This window comes from Pogoniulus pusillus, chromosome 27 (assembly GCF_015220805.1).
Source record: "Pogoniulus pusillus isolate bPogPus1 chromosome 27, bPogPus1.pri, whole genome shotgun sequence".
Lineage (NCBI taxonomy): Eukaryota > Metazoa > Chordata > Aves > Piciformes > Lybiidae > Pogoniulus > Pogoniulus pusillus.
In genome coordinates, this window is record NC_087290.1 from 13780075 (window position 1) to 13800461 (window position 20387).

At 52.1% G+C, this 20387-nt stretch overlaps 1 protein-coding gene across 1 annotated transcript; it reads left to right on the forward strand.

Annotated features, from left to right (window-relative positions):
* Positions 1 to 895: 895 nt before the first annotated feature.
* HEATR6 (HEAT repeat containing 6) lies at positions 896 to 20155 on the forward strand. The gene is made up of 20 exons (XM_064166046.1): positions 896 to 1102; positions 1941 to 2048; positions 2417 to 2557; positions 4435 to 4550; positions 6272 to 6386; positions 6810 to 6911; positions 7513 to 7650; positions 8689 to 8975; positions 9587 to 9764; positions 10068 to 10274; positions 10417 to 10516; positions 11293 to 11648; positions 12574 to 12696; positions 13217 to 13303; positions 13831 to 13965; positions 15307 to 15429; positions 16058 to 16182; positions 16935 to 17031; positions 17975 to 18179; positions 18643 to 20155. The coding sequence occupies exons 1-20, from the start codon at positions 902 to 904 to the stop codon at positions 19194 to 19196; spliced, it is 3498 nt and encodes a 1165-aa protein (XP_064022116.1). The 5' UTR covers positions 896 to 901; the 3' UTR covers positions 19197 to 20155.
* The last annotated feature ends 232 nt before the right edge of the window (positions 20156 to 20387 follow it).

Below are 20387 nucleotides of genomic sequence, written 5' to 3' on the forward strand. Positions count from 1 at the left end.
GCTGTGGCCACAAACATGGACAGGCAGTGCCACCTACCGCGGGGCTCCCTGCCCACCCGCACCGCTCCCGCCTGCGGCCGCGCCACTGCCCGGGGCAGGTGACTGTGGCTCTCCTGCTGGCCTGTGGTCACCACTTTGCCTTCCTTCTGGGCTACGCTCCTGTGAGCGGGACGCGGCTGGGAGCGGGTCATGGCTGGCAATCACAGAACCACAGACTGCTTCGGGCTGGAGCCAACCCTCAAAGCTCATCTAGCCCAAGCCCCTGACAGCCAGCAGGGACACCTGCGGCTCGGGCAGGCTGCTCAGGTGAGGGTCTCATGGCAGGGAGCAAGACACCGCTGCGAGTGCATCGTGGCTGTGACAGTGCCACGGCGCTGAGGCTGTCCCGGCTGTGTGTCACAGCTGCCACACTGCTGCGCGGCTGCCACGCCGCGGGGGTGCGCGGCTGGAAGTATGTCACAGCTGTGGTGGTGTCACGACTGCAGGCACAGCCTCGGCCATGCCAGGTGCTGCTCCCTGCACCCTGACAGTCCCGGGCAGGCTGTGTCCCTGCCCCAGCTCCAGCGGGGGCACCGGGCCGGGCGCCGACCCCCGGGGCTCCCCCTTTTCTCATTCCCAGGCCCCTTGGAGGCGAAGCACGGCCCCACGGGGCGACGGCCGCCCCGGCGCTGAAGAGCCCGGTGCAGTGCGAGGGGACACCGGCCGTGCTCCCTGCTCGTCCCGGCGCTTCCCCGATCCCCTCGCGGGGCCAGGCCCGCACCCCTGCTCCGGCCCTCATCAGCGACTCCAGGGATTGCCGGCGCTTCCCGGCCCCTCCAGGCCGCCGTAGCCGCCGCCGCCGCCGCCGCCCGCCCCGGAAGCGCCGCGCGTTACCATAGCGCCGGTGCCGGGCGGGCGGAAGATGGCGGCCGCGGCGGGACTGCAGGAGCCGGAGCCGGGCGGCTCATTCCGCCGTTACCTGGCGCGGTTAGGAGCCCTGCGGCCTCAGCCGGGCGTGGAGCGGCTCGACGGTGACCGCCGCCGCACCGAGCTCCATCTGCTCTTTGACCAGCTCATCTCGGAGAGCTGCGGGCCGGCGCCGGCAGCTGGGCCCAGCCCGCAGGTACCGTGGGGCCCGAGTGGGGAGCGGGGCTGCGGGGCAGGGGGATGGCTCAGAACAGGGACTGGGGGCCCGGGGGAAGGCCAACAGGGGATGGCCCGAGGCTGCCGCCGCCTGCCCTGGAGCGCACTCCCGCAGCTGCGCAGGACCCGCCAGTCCCTCGCTGCGAGCGGCTGCCGGCGCTGCCTGCCTGCGGGGCACGCCTGTGCCTGCGGGGCACGCCTGTGCCTGCCCCCAGTGCTGGGCGTGCGGCAGCTCCCCCGGGCTGTGCTCCCCCACGCCGTGCGCCCCCCCGCCTCCCCGCAGCAGCCACCACCCTGTGGCTTCCGAATCCTGGAACAAGACCTGCCAAGATGAGCGCTGGACTGAGGCAGGGCTGGTCCTGCTTCGGGGGGAACGCTGCGCTGCATCAGTACACCAAGTACCCCTTTCTCTTCGTTTGGTTTTCCAGAGCAGGCTTGCTTTTAGTTTTGGACTTAATTGATTGGTTTGGACACACACACTGATCCCTTTTCCTCCTTTCTGCTTCTTGTTCTAACTTATTTTTTTCCCCCACTATTATTAGCTTTGCTTTTGCATCACTTTGAAATGGTGCTGTTTGAGGAACGCTCTGCAGTCTCAATCAGCACATCCCTGCCTCAGCTGAGTGTCTGTGTGTGGGTAGAGGAGGATGAAAAACTCAGCAGCTGGAGTTTTCACTCCCTCCACTACGTTATCTATGTGCATTGATGTCAGTGGCATCCATGCACAGACCTGGTTGTGTGCTGAAGCTCAGCTGATGATGTGGTTTCCACCCTAGCTTTGCAGTGTCTACATAATAAACTGAGGCTTTCTTTTCCAGGATGTTTGTGCTCTGCTTGTCCAAGGCTGTCAGCTGGTTCAGCTTGATCAGGAACACCTTGTCAGCAAAGTTTGTCAGCTTATCCATCACTTGCTTAACAGATTTCAGGTAGGAAAAGTTTGGCTTTGTCCCCTTTTCCCCTGTCTGCTGGCTCCCCGTGTCCCTTGCTAAGTCAGGGTGGCCTTTGGGGTTCACAGGGCTATGGAGCATTCAGAATTTCTTGGATTTTCATTGTATTGCTTATTCTTAGCTGAGCTTGTGGCCTGTGGCTCTGCAGAAGCATCCCTGTCAGAAGCAGTGCACCCTCAGAAACCCTTCTGGCTCTGGGGCACTTGTGTCAGTATCTCCAGTCATTGAGCGTGGCCTGATTCTATGATGGTTTGGGGTTTAGCAGCCACATCACCCGGGTCTGTAACCACTACATTGACTCCAGCAGGTGATGTTTTCTTGACCACAGCCCTTTTCTGTTCCAACAGGTGATGGTTGATGAACAGAACCTGAATTTTCTTCTCTCCTATTGCATCTCTGCTCTGAAGCAGTGCAGCTCTTGGACACATGTTGAAATTCTGCAAGCCTTAGCAGCTCTTGTTTACAGTAATGGACCTAAATGTCAGAAAGTGAGTTTGCATGCCAAGAGAAAGGCACCACAAAAACATTTGCACCCTTTAGCTGTTTCTACTTGATTCTTTTTCCTTTAAAAAAAAAAAGAATAAGAAAGATCAGATTCTTACATTGCTTCACCTCTTGTGCTAAGATTAGGTCCCTTTTAAATAGTGACTGCTGAACAAGAGGAAGTGTTCTAGGGCAGGTTTGGGTTGATCATGAGGAACCATTTCTTCACTGAAAGGGTTGTCAAGCTCTGGAACAGGCTGCCCAAGGCAGTGGATGAGCTTCCATCCCTGGAAGGGTTTCAAACCTGTGTAGGTGTGGTGCTGAGGGCCATGGTTTAGCAGCAGACTTGGTAGTGTTGTGTTCATGGTTGGACACAATGATCTTAAAGGTCTTTTAAAGGTCTAAGTGATTATGATATTTGTGGAGAAGCTGAGTTTCAGGGGTGAGAGTTGCCTGTGCTAATAATCAAAAGCTAATGAGACCCTTCCCATGCCGAATATAGCTGCAGGATGCAGCTATAGGGCCCATAATTACCTGGCTTGAGCCAAAGGGATGCCATTGAAGAAGGACACCCTGGTCTGCCCTGGTGTCAGGTAGGAAGAGGATGGGGAGCTTCAGATTGCACACTGCTCATCAGGCTCCAGTTTGGTTATCCCATAAGCAGATTAGGCCTTTAGTGAGTGCTGGGCTCTGAGTAGAGATATCCAATGTCTGATGTTTGTGCAGAGCCCTTGTTTCTGCAGTGTGACTGATAGGGTTGGATCTGTTGGGTTCTGCTGCTGTCATGAGCTCTTGGCAGCTTGCAGAGCAGCTTCTGCAGTTGGGTTGGAGTGTGGTGTGGTGATGCTGACAGTTTGAAGCTGCCAGTGCCTGTGGGTTTGGAGCCTGTGGATCTGCAGTAGTTGGTGCTGCCTTAGCTTTTGTGTCACTTGGCCTCAACCTGGCCTGTGCTCACATTTGATGCTTTTTGAGTTAGACCAGAACTAGTTCTTCTCAGTGATTTGACTTCTCAGCTCAGTCTTTTCTCAGCAGCTGCACTCTGAAGTTCAAGGCAGGTTTGCACAGCCAAAGGCTGCCTGAGCAGGGAGAACACCGATGGGGAGAGTTAGCACCAAGGGTTTGATGCAGACCAAGGGCACTACTAAATCCTGTGCCCCATGCTAGGGTGCAGGAAGGCAGAGGTGGTACTTGCAGGGAGGAGCAGACAGTTCAGGTGACCCTAAACCAGCAAGGGACCCCATCCCATGGACATCATCTTCAGGAGGAAGCTGAGGGATCACCAGGCTCAAGATTTGGGGGATCCATGGTCAAGCCTCTTCTTCAGTAGCTGGTGTCCAAGAAGGGCGCTGTCCATTCTGCCTTTGATCCCAACCCATCAGCTTCTGAACCCAGCTTCAGAATCCAGCTCCTGAATCCAGCCTGAGACTTTCCCAGTGCCTGCCACAGCATCAGTGGTGGCAGTGACATCCTTGCCATCGCAGGGCTGTTTGGTGGCGGTGGGTGGTGGCACTTCCCTCCCACCTGGTTCAGTTCCTCTCTCAGCCCATCAGTCCCTCTCCCTTGTTCTCTTGGGAAGAGAGAGTGGTTTGTAGAGTCTGTCATGCATTTAGTGGCAAACCCAGCCCTGACCCTTCAGAGTTTTGTTTTTTAATACAAAGTGAGAGAGTTTTGCAGGTGGTTATCACCCAGAAAGGTTGGGCCAGATGGCCTCTGGGGTCCCTTCCAGCTTGGCAGCCTGGCACTCCATGCAGCCTGTCTATGGCGGCTGACCTTGCAGCTGGCCAGTCTGGGTTTGTAGTATGGCTGGGTTTGGCCAGAGAGAAGAACCAGGAGACTGAGGGAGCTGTACTGAGCCCTGATCACTTCTGATGTTTTGTTTTAGCATCTCCCAGACTTGCTGGGCCAGGCTGGGCTCTTGCTGCAGTTCAGTGCCGCTACTCAGACGGACGTGGAGCTCCGGAGGGCAGCAGTCCGCAGCATGGCAAACCTCTGCCTCAGGTAGGTACCAGCTTTCTCAAGTGTCAGCTTTAGAGGATGTCCCTCTGGCAGCATGGGCCTGCTTTGTTTGTGCTAGGAACAGCAAATTCAGGACCAGAAAGGTGTATTTCCATGAATTTGAAATGTAAAGCCTCAGTGCTTCAAGGTTGCATCATCGCTGGATTCACAGACTGGGTTGGAAAGGACCTTAAAGCTCATCCAGTTCCAACCCCTGCTATGGGCAGAGACACCTCCACCAGCCCAGGCTACTCAAGGCCTCATCCAGCCTGACTTTGATACCCTCCAGGGAGGGGGCATCCACAGCCTCCCTGGGCAGCCTTTTCTAGTGTCTTCTCACCCTTACTAAAAGCTCTAAACTCAGCCCCCTCAGAAATGATCTTACAGAGCTGAGCTTAGGGAGGAAAAGTGAAAACCATTCTGCTAGGAGGGAATGGAGCTGCAGTGATTCTTTGGGCTAATTTTGCATGAGAAGTGGTCATCTACAGGTTTTCACAGTTACCCTGTTGCAAATCATCCATTCCATATGTAGAAATGCTGATGCTACAGCATTAAATCTTCAGTAGCTGCTCTGTGGGAAGAACTTTGACTAACCAGACTGTGAGCAAGCAAGGAATTAATGAAATCAACAGATTTTTGGGCTAATAGTTCTCCTGAACAGATGGTTTGGTTTTAATTAGAAAAAAAATACACAAACTCAAGCAAACACACAAAAGATTGGAATTTCAGCACTTGTAGGTGAAGTCTGAAGAACTGCTTCATGTAAATGAAGGCAACATCTGGAGTCTGGGGACATGCTGATTCTTCTGTGTGGAGAGTTGGGCTTGTTTAGCCTGGAAGGCTCAGCAAGGATATAAATATGTGATGGCAGGGAATGCAAAAGAGCCAGGCTGTGCTCAGTGGTGCCCAGGGAAGGGGCAAGAGGTAATGGGCACAAACTGGATTAGAGGAAATTATGATTAAGCACAAGGCAAAAAGGAAATAATGAAAAAAAGGAGATTATCAGGCACTGGAATGAGCTGCTCAGAGAAGCTGTGGAGTCTCTGTCCTTGGAGATACTTAAAACCTGACTGGACACAGTCCTGGGCAACCTGTTCCAGCTGACCTTACTTCAAGCAAGGATGTTGGACAGGATGGTCTCCAGAGGCCACTTCCAGCCTCAGCTGTTCTCTGATTTTAATGTCAGGAAAATCACTGCAGTATCAGAGCTGTCCTGTGAGTATAATCAAATGTGTTGATGGCTTGAGGTAATTAAATGTGTTAGACCCAGGTGCTTAGGAATCCATTATGGAAGGATTTGTTTAATTACTCTAAATCCACTGCAGCAGTTGGCACCTCTTACTAAATGGCACTCAGGGTAGCACAGATGAAGTGATGTGGTTGCCCTCTCTGTGCAGTAAGTCAAGTGGAGAAGAAAATGTTTCAGCACATAGAGGTGGCTCAGACTTCACAGAAACCAGGGAAGTGGCAAAAAGCATTTTTGGGCCCTTTGCAATGCCACCTTTTGCTCTGCTGGAGAGGCAGTGTGGTTGAGGAAGTGGGCACAGAAGCAGAGCAGCTGGAAGCCTCACCCTGCTCCTCGTGCAGAGGGTGTCCTTTGGTCCTTTCTGGTGGCAGAGCTGCTTCCTTTCCAAGAGCCACCAACCCACCCGGGGCAGAGGGGCTTGGATCTGACTTTGTGGGACAACAAATCAGCTATTTGTTTCTTCCTGCTTCGACTGCAGTGTACCTGGGCAGCCATACCTGGAGGAGTCCTACAGAAGTGTCTGTTTTCAGACTTTCCTGAGTGTGCTACAGTCTTCCAAAAGCTCTGCTGTGGATGACATCACTTTCTGCATGGTAAGTGTCTGATTGTCTGCAGTGCTCTCCTTAGGAGGCTGTGCCGGTGGAGTACTGGAATTGGGAATGTTGTCAGCTGAGGTTTTGGTAACTGAATTGATTTTATTAATAGATGTAAGTAACTGTCCCAGTAATTAATAAATCCTGGAACAGGCTGCCCAGAGATGTGGTTCAGGCCCCATCCCTGGAGACATTCAAGATCAGCCTTGCTGGCTGTGTCCCTGGGCAACCTGCTCTAACTGGAGGTGTCCCTGCTGCCTGCAAGGGTTTGGACAAGATGACCTTGGAGGGTCCCTTCCAACCCAATGCAATCTGTGATTGTGCTGAACAAACCTATAACTGCCTGAAAAGCCACATGAGAGATGTGAACCTGCAGAGTTTGGGGAAGGAAAAAGTTAATGAATTGTGTATTTTGGTTTTCAGCTGCTGCAAAGTGCACTGAAGGGTATCCAGTCACTTCTCAACGGTGGGAAGATGAAACTAATGCAGACTGACCAAATTGGGTCTCTTCTTGCAGTGTTAAAGGTAAATATTTCAGTCCTCCTGGAAGAAGAGGCAGGCGCTGGAAGATTCCTGTTCCAGATGCTTGTTAAGTGGGAGGAAACAGGGAGCAGAGAAGCTTGACCATGAGTGGAAATGCAGTGTGAGAGACAAAGAAAAAGCCTGTGAGTTTCCCTCACTGCCCACAAAAGGTGTGATATGGGAGGCTCATTTCTTTGGAGCCACTTTCTAGACATGGTTGAATTTCAGATACTGCACAGCAAGCCCTGAGGACAGGATCTCAAGCCCAACTGAAGACTGCTGAACACCTCCTAAGTAAATGTAAAGCAAAGCTTTGTGCATCAAATAGGGAAAGAATCACAGAACCATGGCCCTCACATGGCACCACAGCCGTGTGGCTTTTAAAGGGGTGGAGACTCCACCACCTGCCTGAGCAGCCTGTGCCAGCGTGTGAGAGTCCTTGCTGGGAAGAAACTGTTCCTAACATCCAACCTGAACCTTCCCTGGCACAACCCGAGGCTGTTTGCTGTTGTTCTGTCACTTGGTGCGTGTGTGAGAAGAGACCATCTCCGACCTGGCTGCAGCCTGCCCTCAGGGCATTGCTAACCCTTTGTTCCTGTTGCAGAAGTGCATGTTCCATGGACTGCCAGGACTGAGCATAGAGGTGCCCACGGCCTTGTACCCAGCCCCGTTACCTCAGTATGACAAAAGGTCACCTGTCAAACAGGAGCAGTCAGAACCAGCCACCTGCAAGCAGCCAGGGGTAAGCTGAGATGCTGCTGGTGCTCTGTGTGCCCTGTGTGTGTGCGTTTGCTGCGCTGGGGTCACCCAGCGTGGTGCTGGTGCCTGCCAGGCTCTGTGAGACACTTCAGCTGCTTTGGAGATGCTGATTGGAAAGCTCTGAACAGGGCAGAGCTGCTTGGCAGGCTGGGCACTCTGCACAGCCTGGGCTTCCTGAGCTAAGCTGAGTGCAGCAGTTACTCCTCTCCAGCCACAATCTCCTGGGCTGCAGAGGTGGGGCTGGAGCCTGCAGAGCAGCCAAAGCTTTGCGTTTCCTAAGTTACATTTTCTCTCCTAACACTTGTGCAACTATTTGGCTCTTTCTTGAAGTTGGCTTCATGTAGAGCCTGATTTCCTCTCCCCCCTCCCACGTCTGTTCTCCTTAATCCTTCCACGGGTTATTTTTTAACCCTGTACACGTTTGAGGTTATTGATTGTCTAAAAGCCATTGGAGAAAATCAGGCTCTGCAGTCAGGTTGACTTGGTTCTCTTTAGGTGTTAATGCCTTCTGACTGCTGCTCCTCTGGAGCCACTCCTGAGGGAAATCTGACTTGAATAAGTTTTCTTGGAAGCCTTTTGCTTGACTGATAAAGAGGCCAAAGCTTCATTTTTGAGGCTATTCAGATGTAAACTGCATGCTTACAGGGGCAGGATTCCCTCTCTTGCCTTGCTAGCCACACTCCTCTGGATGCAGCCCAGCACACAGCTGCCTTCTGGGCTGCATGAGGGCGCTGCTGGCTCCTGGGGAGTTGCTCAGCAACCAACACCCCCAAGGCTCTTTCTTCAGGGCTGCTCTCATTTAGAAACTTGTATAATTTGAATTTCTTTATTGATGAGTTATTATATTAATGGTATCATCATGATTTATTGTATTAATCTCTGCTTTTGTTCTGCATTGGCAGTTAGTTTTGTTCTGGGACCTGTTTCCCTTAGCTGCAAAGCTGGGAGATGCCTACTCAGCTTTCTGGGTGTTCCTTCAAAAGCTTTGTTTGTTCAATCTCTATTTTTCATCTTCAAACAGAACCGAAGGAAGAAGTCCAAAGGGAAACAAAAGAAGGGAGAGTTTGGGGAAGAAGGAAGAGAAGATTTGGGTGATGGAGGTGAAGCAGCCCTTGGGGCAGAGGTGCTGAAGTTGCACCTGGGAGATGTGCACAGCAGGCCTGGTTTGGATCCCCAGGCTCGGTCCTCAGGTGCTGCCCACGTGCCCATGGGGAAGGATCTGTCTGCACATCACAGCAGCTGGAAGAGAATCAGCAGCAGTGAGTCAGAATATTCTGATGCTGAAGGTGGAATACAGAGCAAAGTGAGGTGATTGCTGTTCCTTTAAGCACAAAGCTTGGCAGCAGAGCCTGCTGCTGCCCAGGGGAGTTTAGGCTCAGAGATTCACAGAATGGGTTGAGTCAGAAGGGACTGTAAGGATCATCCAGTTCCAAGCCCATGCCATGGGCAGGGACACCTCCACCAGCCCAGATGCTTAAGGCTTCATCCAAACTGGCCTTGAACACCTCCAGAGAGGGGCATCTGCAGCCTCCCTGGGCAACCTGTGCCAGTGTCTCCCCACCCTCAGTGTCAAGAATTTCCTCCTAAGTCTCCCCTGATGTCATATCTTGAAATGTGCCTTCTGTTCCTGGAGATCAGGCACAAGTTTTCCATGTGAGCAGACCCTTTTCCCCAGGGACTTGGTGCTTTCTCCTTAGAGCTGCTGAGGACATAACCTTCCCTTTCTGATGCATGTGTTGGTACATGAAAATGGGAAGGCAGGGATTTATACTGCTTTGAAAGCAAAACCTGTTCTTTCTTTTGCAATTCTTGGTCAAAACCCATGTCTGCTCACAGCTGGCCATTCAGCTGAGGGGCAGAAGTGATGTCCTTGACTGCTCACTGCTGCTTTTTCATTCATCTTGTTGCTTGCTTTAAAGGTGCTACCAAGCCACAGTCCGTCAGGGGGCTCTGGCCTGCTTCCTCTCTGCTGTGAAGTCCATGGAAAAGAGAGTTCTTTATGGCTACTGGTCAGCATTTGTTCCTGATGCCCCTGGGATTGGCAGCCCCCAGTCAGTGTCCTTGATGACTATTGCTTTAAAGGACCCTTCCCCGAAGGTGAGGCAGTTCTGGGTAGAAGGAGACATCGGGTTGTTGCTGCTATTCATCTTCAAAGTTGTCTTCTCTGGCCTTCAGTCAGAGCTTTGGCTGCTGTGTCTGTGGTTGTTAGGTCATTGTACCACAGGAAATGAGAGAGGATGGCTTGGGGAAGGGAACAAAGGCTTGGGTCTCTGTGGTTGGCTCTTTAAGTTGTGAGATGAGGTAATTTGAGCTGTTTTTTTCTCTTGCTGCAGAAAGAGACTTTGATAAAGCTCCATCGAGGTGCCACAAGTGGCTAACAGAAGTGCTCTCTCGTTTCAGACTCGTGCCTGTGCTCTCCAAGTTCTCTCAGCCATTTTGGAAGGTTCTAAGCAGTTCCTGTCTGTTGCTGAGGATGCCAATGATCACAAGAGAGCTTTCACTCCCTTCTCTGTAACTATTGCTTCCAGCATCCGGGAGCTGCACCGCTGCCTGCTGCTGGCCCTGGTGGCAGAGTCCTCCTCTCAGACACTGACACAAATAGTCAAGGTAATTGGGGCACTTCTTTCCAGATACCCTCCAATACTCAGGTGTCTAAATGACCTCTGCACTCCAAATGGGAAGCAGCTCTGTGGGGGGCCATGCTTCCCTTGCAAGCACTGCTCCATCTGTCTTCTTTTGCGTCTTTCAGTGCCTTGCAAACTTGGTTTCAAATGCACCTTACAACCGCCTGAAGCCAGGGCTGCTGACCAGGGTCTGGAACCAGATCAAGCCATACATCTGTCACAAAGGTTTGCACCCCCTGGGGCTGGAGCCTCTTTGGCTGGAATAGGTCTTGATTCTGGGGAGGATTTTCTCTAGTATCAGGTGATAGGATGAGAAGAAATGGCCTGACGTTTTGCCAGAGGAGGATTAGATTGGAGTTGAGGAAAAACTTCTTTGCTGCCAGAGTGGTCAGGGATTTGCACAGGCTGCCCAGGGAGGTGGTGGAGTCCCCATCCTTGGAGGGACTTAAGAAATGTGTGGCCATGGCACTTGGGGATGTAGTTTAGTGGCCATGGTAGTGTTGGGTTGACAATCGGACTCGGTGATCTTAGAGACCTTTTCCAAGCCAAACTATTCTGTGGTTTTGTGATGGGCTCTGGGTGGGATTGATTTGATTCAGCATTGCTTATTACAAAACAGGTGTGGATTTCCCCCACAGTGCTTAATAAACCCATGAATGGGTATTCCTGTGGAATTGTGTTATGATCTGTCTGATTTAGACTGGATAGTGGGAAGGAATTCTTTACAGGGAGGGTGAGGAGACACTGGCACAGGTTGCCCAGGGCGGCTGTGGATTGTCCCCTGCCCAGAGGTGTTCTAGGCCAAGCTGGATGAAACCTTGAGCAGCCTGGGCTGGTGGAGGTGTCCCTGCCTGTGGCAGAGGCTTGAAACTGGCTGATCTTTAGGGTCCTTTCCCACCCAACCCATTCCATGATTCTGTATCTGCAAACTCCTAAGGGACACTGACATGTCAGGAGGATGCCCACAGACCTCTTCTGCCCTGCCCTGTTCTTCCTCGCAGATGTCAACGTCCGTGTGTCCAGCCTGACGCTGTTAGGAGCTATAGTCTCTGCCCAGGCACCCTTGCCAGAGGTGCAGTTACTGCTGCAGCAGCCCAGTTCCTCAGGCTCAAACAGCAGTGGGAGCACAACCCCTCACCGTTCTAACTCTGAGCACTGGAGAAAAGCACCCCCTTCAAAAGGGGAGCCCCCAGGCACCCCAGCAGGATGCTCCTCTTCAGAACCATGCTGGCTCCTCCGTCTCTGCGTGTCCATCGTCGTTCTGCCCAGAGAGGACTCTTGCTCTGACAGTGATGCCACCTTCCCAGCTTTCTCCAGTGTTTATGAGCCGTGTCCCCTTCGCCTGGAGTCCTTGCAGGTGAGTGTGGACAGTGAGCTTGCAAAGTCAGACTTACAGAACCATCTGTAAGGTCATCCAGTCCAGCCATTCTCTATCTCTGCCAAGGCTGGTACCAAACCGTGGCCCCCAGCACCACACCTTCACCTCCAGGGATGGGAATTCATGAACAGCTTGGTACCAAGTCCGATAGCCTCATGTCCACCAAGCCTTGGTTGTGGATTGACTTTGCTCCAGGTTCAGTGAGATTTGTGCTAGAGCATTTGCTGGTGCAGCTGCTAGGCCTGGAAGAGCAGCAGGAGCATTCTGCTGCCATGCCTGTGGCCACAGCATCACTGTCCCACAGTGAAGCTTCTGCAGCTCACCTGCCTGTGCTGTTTTTCTCCTTGGCTGTTTTTACATACTCCCTGGGGGTGTGTGCTGGCATCTGCTGAGGGCTCCTAACCTCCCTGGGCAAACTCCTTCATACACGACCCGAAGCTTTGCTCAGAAGCAGTGAGGGAAGAGCCTTGCAGTCTGCAAGGGGCTGTGAAGTGATGCTGCTGGGACTAAAGCACAGAAAACAGATGTTGTAATGTGCATCCCAAGGAATTCCATTCCCTTTCTGGAACCATAAGTACTCATTAAATCCAGCTTCACAGAACACACAGCAGTAGTAGAGAGGAGTTTTTTATCTTACAGGCACTCTTGCTTATTTTATTTTAGCTACAGGAAACCTCACTAGCAGTGAATAATTCATGGTCTTGCTACTTGATAGTGCTTTGTGACCTTTTTTGCATCCAGCTAATGGAACAGGGAGGGTTTTAAATAGAAGCTGTTCTGCAGGGTGTATCTGTTACATCAGAGTTCAGTATGTGGGCCCATTAGCATCATCTGTGTGTGTATTTGGGGCAGTTTGGTTTCACAGAAGGAAGAAGCACTGACGGAGTTCCCTGTCTGTGTTTAGGTGCTGGCTCTCCTTGTGAAAGGTTATTTCTCAATGGCTCAGAGCTATTTCCTAGAGCTTGGAGAAGTGGCTTGCAGATGCATGGAAGAAATGGATCCATCCATTCAGCTTCATGGAGCTAAAGTAAGAGGAGGAGGAGGAGACAAGATGTGGGTTTACCAAGTCAGTTTGTTAGGGGAGAAGTGAGGCATACTAAGAGCATCTGTGCAGAGCTGGGGCCTGCTGCAGCTCTTTGGGAAATGCAGTGCCCTGGCACTCTGAGAAATGCTCCTCCTGCCTCCAGGTTTGAATTCTCAGCAGGATTTTGTGCTCTGCTAAGTCACCAGGAGGCCTGGGTAATGCAAAGGCTGTGATACTGCCCCTTCCCTGGTCAGCATCAACTGGTGCAGGAGTGCAAGCTGTCATCCAAAGGGAAGCTCTGAGAGACCTCCTCTTTGCAGCCATTAGTTGTGCTCCTCTGGCTTTTTAAGATCTTTCCTCTAATCTATTCACCAGTGGGGACAGAATAGAGCCCAAAACAGTGCTGGACCTTTTCTTTTTGCTCCCTGGGTGTGTAAGTGTGGTCCTAGATAGAGACTGCTGCAGCTCCATGGTACTTGAGCTATCCATGATAAAGTCCTTGTTACTTTCTGTTTCCTTGCAGCTTCTGGAGGAGCTGGGCACAGGTGTACTGCAGCAGTACAAACCTGACTCAACCATTCCCCCTGATCAGAGAGTTCCAGTCAGCATGGTAGGTGTGTGGGGTCTTGAGAAATCCAACTTCACTCAGTTCCCCTTCTCGAATTCTCTGCAAGCTCTGGAACCACAGAACCATTTTGGTTAGAAAAGCCCTTTCAGATCATTGAGTCCAGCCAAGAATGGTGCTAAACCATGGCCCTTAGCACCACACCTCTGCACCTCTGGCACGCCTGCAGTGGCACTGGGCTGCTGTGGCTTGCTGTGAGTGCAGCCTGCCAGGTGAATGCAAGCTCCCAGCTGTGTGGGTGCAAGGCTGGAGTGGTGACTGCAGCTGATACAGTCTGATCTGAGCATGTGTGGCCTGGAGAAGTGGTGAGTGCTTGTTAGCAGCCCTAAAATGCTTCAGAATGCTTCAGAACACCAAGTGTTTGGGCCTTCCCAAGAGCTGGGGTCACTGCCCTGTGGCTCCCTGCTGTCAGTGTGCCCTGAAAGTGGCCATGGTGAGAGGCAGTGTGATACAGGACTCAGGCTTCACTGCTCGGGGTCAGCAGCTGAAGCTGGTTGCTGCTGCTTCTGCAGGTGGTGACTTTCTGGACTATGATGTTGAATGGCCCTTTGCCTGGCACTCTCCAGAGCTCTCCACACCCAACCCTTCAGACAAGTGCCTGTGATGCCCTGTCCTCTATCTTGCCAGAAGCCTTCAGCAGTCTGCAGGTAGGAGAACTCTTGAAGTGTGGCATTTTTACCTCCTGAGGCTTTCTTCTTTGCTGCCAGCAGTGTAAAGCCTTTCACAGCTCTTGAGGAGAGAGTTGACAAACCTCCCAGAACTGCTCTCTTTACATCCTGCCTAAGCTGTGACTGTTGGAGGCTGGAGAAGGCAATGCTGGCAGTAATTAGTCTGTCCAGACAATTAAACTGTGAGTCACAGAAGCTGTTTGGCTCTGCTGTGAACGCTCAGCCTTGGTGGTGGTGCACAGGAGATGGAGGGTAAGAATTTCTTTGCAGGAGGGAGGGGTGAAGAGCTGATCTCTTTCTGGTTAAGAGGCAGCTGAGCTAACAGCCAGGAGCTGACAGTCACCAGTTTGCATGTGTGGCTTTTTCCCTTTTTGCCTGGCCTTTCAAACACTGAGCTGCAGTGGTTGCCTGGCAGAGGCAAACAGATCTGCTGGCCTCACCTTTTGCAACATGAAATATGCTTTGAAACATGAAAGCCTTGGCAGTGTGTCACTGCTGCATTGTGCAGCTCCTTTTGTGTCACTGTGCCCTCCTTGCTGGGGAGCACTCTGCCAGGTTTCCTTTGCCCAGAACTGCTGGTGCAGCAGGAGGTCTGCAGTTCTCCAGCTGCTTTCTCTGAGGACAGAGTGTACTCCATCACCCTGCACTTTGATCCCATACACTCTCTGGTCCTGGTGGCCAAGTGGGGTCAAGTTAGTGCCCACTCTGACCCTTAGCTCTGATGAAACAAAGATCTTAGTCATGGGTTGGTAACCTGACAATCTGTGCAGGATGAACTTGCTCTGCCTAAGTGTCCTTGTTAATGAGGGGGAAAGAGTGAGGCAAGATAGGAAGCAGCAGCTGCTGCAGCCTGCTTTCCCTCTGCTGGGCCCTGTCTCCTATCTGCATGATGGTTAATATTTTGGTTTCCTTTTACTTGTGGTCTTACCTAATGGCAATCACATCTTGCTGGGAGCCTTCCATGTCCTGTGTGGCATCCTGAAATGCCAGCCAGTGTACCTTAAAGAAAGCAGTGCACTCTGAATGGGAGTTTCTATGGATAGGCTCTGTCAGGGGTTTTGCCAGGTGTCTGTCTTTGTGGGATGGGGACCTCTTGGAGTCCTAGAAGCACGGAATTGTTTGGGTTGGAAAAGGTCTCTAAGAGCATTGAGTCCAACCATCAACCCAGCACCACCGTGGCCACTGCACCATGTCCCTGGGTGCTGTGGCCACAGGTTTCTTGAACCCCTTCAGGGATGGTGACTCCACCACCTCCCTGGGCAGCCTATTCCAGTGCCTGATGTCTCTTTGTCTCTCTCTTGCCGTGACTCATCCCTACAGAGTGAGCAGCAGGTCCTGTGTGTCACCCTGCTGCTGGGCCTGAACCACAGCGAGAACCCTCTGGTGAAGGCTGCTGCTGCCCGGGCCCTGGGAGTCTACATCCTCTTCTCTTGCCTGCGGCAGGTCAGAGCTGCTCTGCTTTGCTGCTCTTGGTCAACCATAAAGTGTGAGACATGAGCTCTTTCTCCTGGGAGGAATTTGCCTTCTTGCTGCTGAGCTGTAGTGTGTCTGTAGGTTTTCCTTACTGTCTCCAGACCTGCTCTTGCCTTATGAGTGCTGGACATGACCAGTGCAAGTTTGAATGAGATGAGGCAGAAACCAAAGAGCCTCACAAGTGAGAGCAAGCAGAGGGAGGTCAGAATCCTCCCTGATCTGTCAGGGAGAGAAGTGGGAAAGGCTAAGTTGGCACAGAGAAGCTGCAGGAGGTGAGATAGAGCTGAGCAGGGAGCAGCTGTGCAGACCTGTAGAGTTTCACATGTTTTTGTTTAAAACTAGGAAGTGAACTTTATATAGAGAGGGGGAAAAAAAAGCTGATTTGTGTCCACAACAAAACTGATTTGAGCTTGACTTAGCTGCAGGACTCTGTAGCTTTCAGTAATTGTGACAGGATTATGCAGTAGCTGACAGTGATTTTGGAACCAGAATATTTCTAGGCCTGGTCTCTGCAGGCCTAAAAAGGCCCAAAAGGGTGGTGGTAAGGAGGTGCCCTGGGGGTTGAGCTCTCTGATTTGCAGCAGCTTTTCTTTGGCAGGATGTGATGTTTGTGGCAGATACAGCAAATGCCATCCTGGACTCCCTCCATGACAAGTCTCCCAACGTCCGTGCCAAGGCAGCGTGGTCCCTGGGCAACCTTACAGACACCCTGATCATCAACATGTGAGCACAGCCTGGCCTGCAGAGCCCTGCTCTGCCCTTGTACCTATGACATCACACACCTAGGATCAAAAAAGCCAATATTTGGCTGGGATACTTTTTTCCACCCCCTTCTTTGCCAGGTTGCTCAAGGCCTCATCCAACCTGGCCTTGAACACCTCCAGGGAAAGGGCATCCACAGCCTTCCTGGGCAACCTGTTCCACTGTCTCATTACCCTCTCTGTCAAGAATTTCTTTCTCATCTCCAGTCTCAATCTCCCCTCTTCCACTTTAAATCCATTCCCCCTCATCCTATCACCACAAGCCCTTATCAGAAGCCCCTCCCCACCTTTCTTGTAGCCCTTTCAAGTCTTGCATGCTGCTTTGTGTAGTTGCAGCCTCCCTGGTTACTTTCTCTGTAAGACAGAAGTACAATCAATAAATATTTAACACTTCCCAAGCCCGGGGCTGAGGAGAGCTCAGCCTCCCGTTACACTTTTAACAGGAGCAGCAGTTCCCACCTAGCCCTGCAGCAGAGCTGCCTCTGGGCCATTCCTTGCCCTCTGTTCTGTATTACACACTCAGTGCCTTGCTGACCTGCTGCCTTGCATTGATAGTTTGGTTTTCAATTAATAACCCTCGTGGTCACATGGAGAAGGGCTGCCTTACAGATTAGCCTTCAAAAGAGGGAGGCTTCTGCAAAGGATTCTGCCTCAGCTTTGGGGCTGGATCCTCTCAGCTGGCCTTTCACAGGGAGGGTTCTTCTTTCCTCCCAGGGAAGCCATGGGACAAAGCTTCCAGGAGGAGTTTTCCGATCTCCTGCTCTTGAAGATGTTGCGGTCTGCAACTGAAGCATCCAAGGATAGAGACAAGGTAAAAGGGAGGGGAGGGGAGGGAGGGAAGGTGGCCACAGGGCACTGAACTCCTGCCTTGAGATTTTAGAAAAGAAAGGATGCTTTGGGGTGCTTTGTCCCAATGGATGGGGAGCTGCAGCTCTGGAGCCCTCAGCACAAGGAGAACATTAACCTTTGGAGCAGGTCCAGAGGAGGCCTCAGCCACAGTCCAAGGGCTGGAACCACTCTCTTGAGGACAAGTTGAGAGAGTTGGGGTTGTTCAGCCTGGAGAGGAGAAGGCTCTAGGGAGGCCTTCTGATGGCCTTTCAGTACATCAAGAGGCCCATGAGTGAGATGTTGGCAGGCTTTTGAGCAGGGCCTGTTGTGACAGCACAAGGTGTGATGGTTTGGACTAAAAGAGGGAGATTCAGACTGGAGAGAGGGAAAAATGTTTGAGGGTGGTGAGGCCCTGGCCTAGGTTGCCCAGATTGGTGGGAGATGCCCCATCCCTGGAGCCATTGCAGGTCAGGTTGTGTGGGGCTCTGAGCAACTTGCTCTAGTTAGAGATGTTCCCTGTTAACTGCAGGAGACTTGGACTGGGTGAGCTTGAAAGGTCCTTTCCAACCTAAAGCCTTCTAAGATGCTGTGATCTTCTCTTGAGAGGCTGGGATTTGGAGGCTTCCCATGGTGTCTGACCTGCAGGGCATTTGATTGTGCTTGGTCAGAGGGTGGGGGGCAGGCTGAGTTTGGGTGTTTGGTTCATTCTGGTTTGGGTTGGGGCTGTTTGGTTTGGGTTGGGTTTTTTTTCAGGATGACCACTCACAGAGTGAGTCATTTCTGGTGGCATTTTGGAAGTCACCATGTAAGGCACCAGTCAGAGGCTAGATGTTGTCTCTGAGCATGACTTCACAGCAGGCTTGACAAAAGCTTTGCCTGCCAAAGCTAAAATGTTTGGGTTTGGGGTTTTTTTTTGTGTGCTGCAGGTCAAGAGTAATGCAGTGAGGGCCCTTGGCAACGTGCTTCATTTCCTCCAGCCTTGCCACATAGCGAACCCCAGGTTCAGGGAAGCCATTGAGGACTCACTTCAGGCCCTGATCTCTACTGTCCAGAGCGAGGCCACCATGAAAGTGCGCTGGAACGCCTGCTACGCGCTGGGCAACGTGTTCAGGAACCCTGCCCTGCCACTGGGTCAGTCCCTGCTGCCCCTGCCCTGGGTCTGCACAACAGGGAGAGGCTCTGATGAGAAGCTCTCTGTTAGAAATGTGTTGGGGGAGAGGGGAGAAAGCAAACTGAGCTGAGTCTTGCTGTTGGAGCTTTCCCAGAACTCTTGACAGTGAAAGAGGCTCAGCTCCTGGGAATGTTCACACAGCATCCACTGTGCTGCATCCAGCTGGAGCTGCCCTGTTGGGAAAGAGGGTGAGGGTGGGATTGGAGCTGTGAGTAGTTGCAAAATGTCATCTTTTTCCTCTTGGAAAAGCTCAGATTAACTGGTTTTAGACCAATTTCTCATTTCATAAGCCCTGATGCTCTTGTTTAGAGCAGAACAAATACACTAAGTGTAAGCCCATGAAATATTTAAGAGCTGCCTTTCCAGTTTTGTGTGTTTTGACTGACTGAAAAGGACTTTTTGTGGTTGTTGGGACTTTTTCAGGAGAGGCTCCTTGGACCACCCAAGCATACAGTGCTCTTTCCTCAGTAGTGAAGTCCTGCAAGAACTTTAAGGTCCGAATCAAATCAGCCATGGCCCTCTCCATCCCCAGCAGCAGGGAATGCTATGGCTCCACAGAGCAGTTTGGCCAGATCTGGGATGCCTTGGTGGTGGCCTTGCAGAAGAGTGAAGACACTGAGGACTTCCTGGAGTTCAAGTACAGTGCCAGCCTCAGGACCCAGATCTGCCAGGCTCTGCTGCATTTGTTAAGCCTGGCAAAGAGCACGGACCTGCCAGTCGTTTGGGAAAGCATCAGGGAGCAGGGGGATGCCATCAGAGCCTACGTCCTGCAGTATCTGAAGTCTGGAGCTGAAGAGAATGAAGCAGGAGCGATGCACACAGACTGGTGTGAGAGGGAGAGAGTGTTGAAAGGAGTCATTGAGCATCTGGGTGGGGTTGAGAAACAGCTGGAGGGCAAAGCCAAGGTAAAAGTGTCTGATTATCTGGAAGGTGTCTTGACAAACCATGTCTGTGCCACTGAATTAACAGAGGCCTAGGCAGAAACAGGGTCCAGTCACTTGTGGCTGGGCGCAGAGGGGACCATGCGGCTTCACCTCACACAGGGCAACTGGAAGCAGTTTCCTCTTGCTCCTGTTAATCATTTTGTCTCAGACGTTCTGAGGTCCCTCAAAAAGAGAGGGAAAAGGTCACAACACTTCTTTGTTACTATTTTTTTGTGTCCTGCTGCGTGGTGCACTCTGCAGCTGCCCTCCTCGGGTGTGTTTGTACCCAAAGTGCGACAGCAGGGCCGCAGGAGCCTTGTCCTGGTGTGGTTTATGAACCAGCCTCTTCTCTCAGCTGTCCTGAAGGCATTTTGTCACCAGTGCTGTTGCATTCAAAATCCTGCTTGCAGAGGAGTGGGGCTGGGAGAATTTTGTTTTCCTGAGAGCTGCAAAGGTTGTCTCTCTTCTGGGCCTGCAGTAACCCCAAATCTGCCAATATTTGAAGAATAGCTCTGAGCAAATGCCCTTTGCCTGTCTGCTTTCCTGGGCTCCTGCACCTGGCCTGTGCCTCCACTCCTCCTGGCTTCAAAAACTCCAAATTCCTAGTTTCCAGATGGATGTGCTGTACTCCCCGAGCCAGACAATTCCAAGCAGCAACTCTGAGGCTGGGTTTTTGACTCTTTAAGCAGTTCTGCCCCCGGGGCTCTCCCTCGCTGTTGGAGGGGCAGCAATGTCCTAAACCCCAGGTGGATTTGATTCTGTTTCTGAAGTTGTGTCCCCATCCTGCTCCTTCCTGATGATGTCAGTTGCTCTGTTTGCTCTGAGCTGGCTCTGCTGATGGCTGGGGGAGGACCCTGCTCTGATGTTGCTGGGGACAGATCAATGCCTCCAGGAATGAGCTGGCCTGTGGGGCACTCAGAGGTAAGTGCTTGCTGCCCTAACCTCTGGGTGGATGTTTGTACAGAGCTCAGCACAAGCCTTGGCTGTTGTAAAAGCTCTTTTGGGATACAAAACTGCCTCCTTTGTTTTTCCATCCTCTCTGCTGGTTTCTGTGGGGCTCAAGGAGTCTGAGAACACAAAACCCCTTCATCATCTCAGTCTCTGGCTGTGTGGGGCCAGTTCCCTGGCAAGAGTGACTTCTGTGTGACAGCCTGTGGCAGGAGCAGGCTGGTGTGTGACTGGGCCTGTCCTGTGAAAGGCTGAGGAAGAACATGGCAAAGCTGAGCATCACTGTTGGGCCCCAGG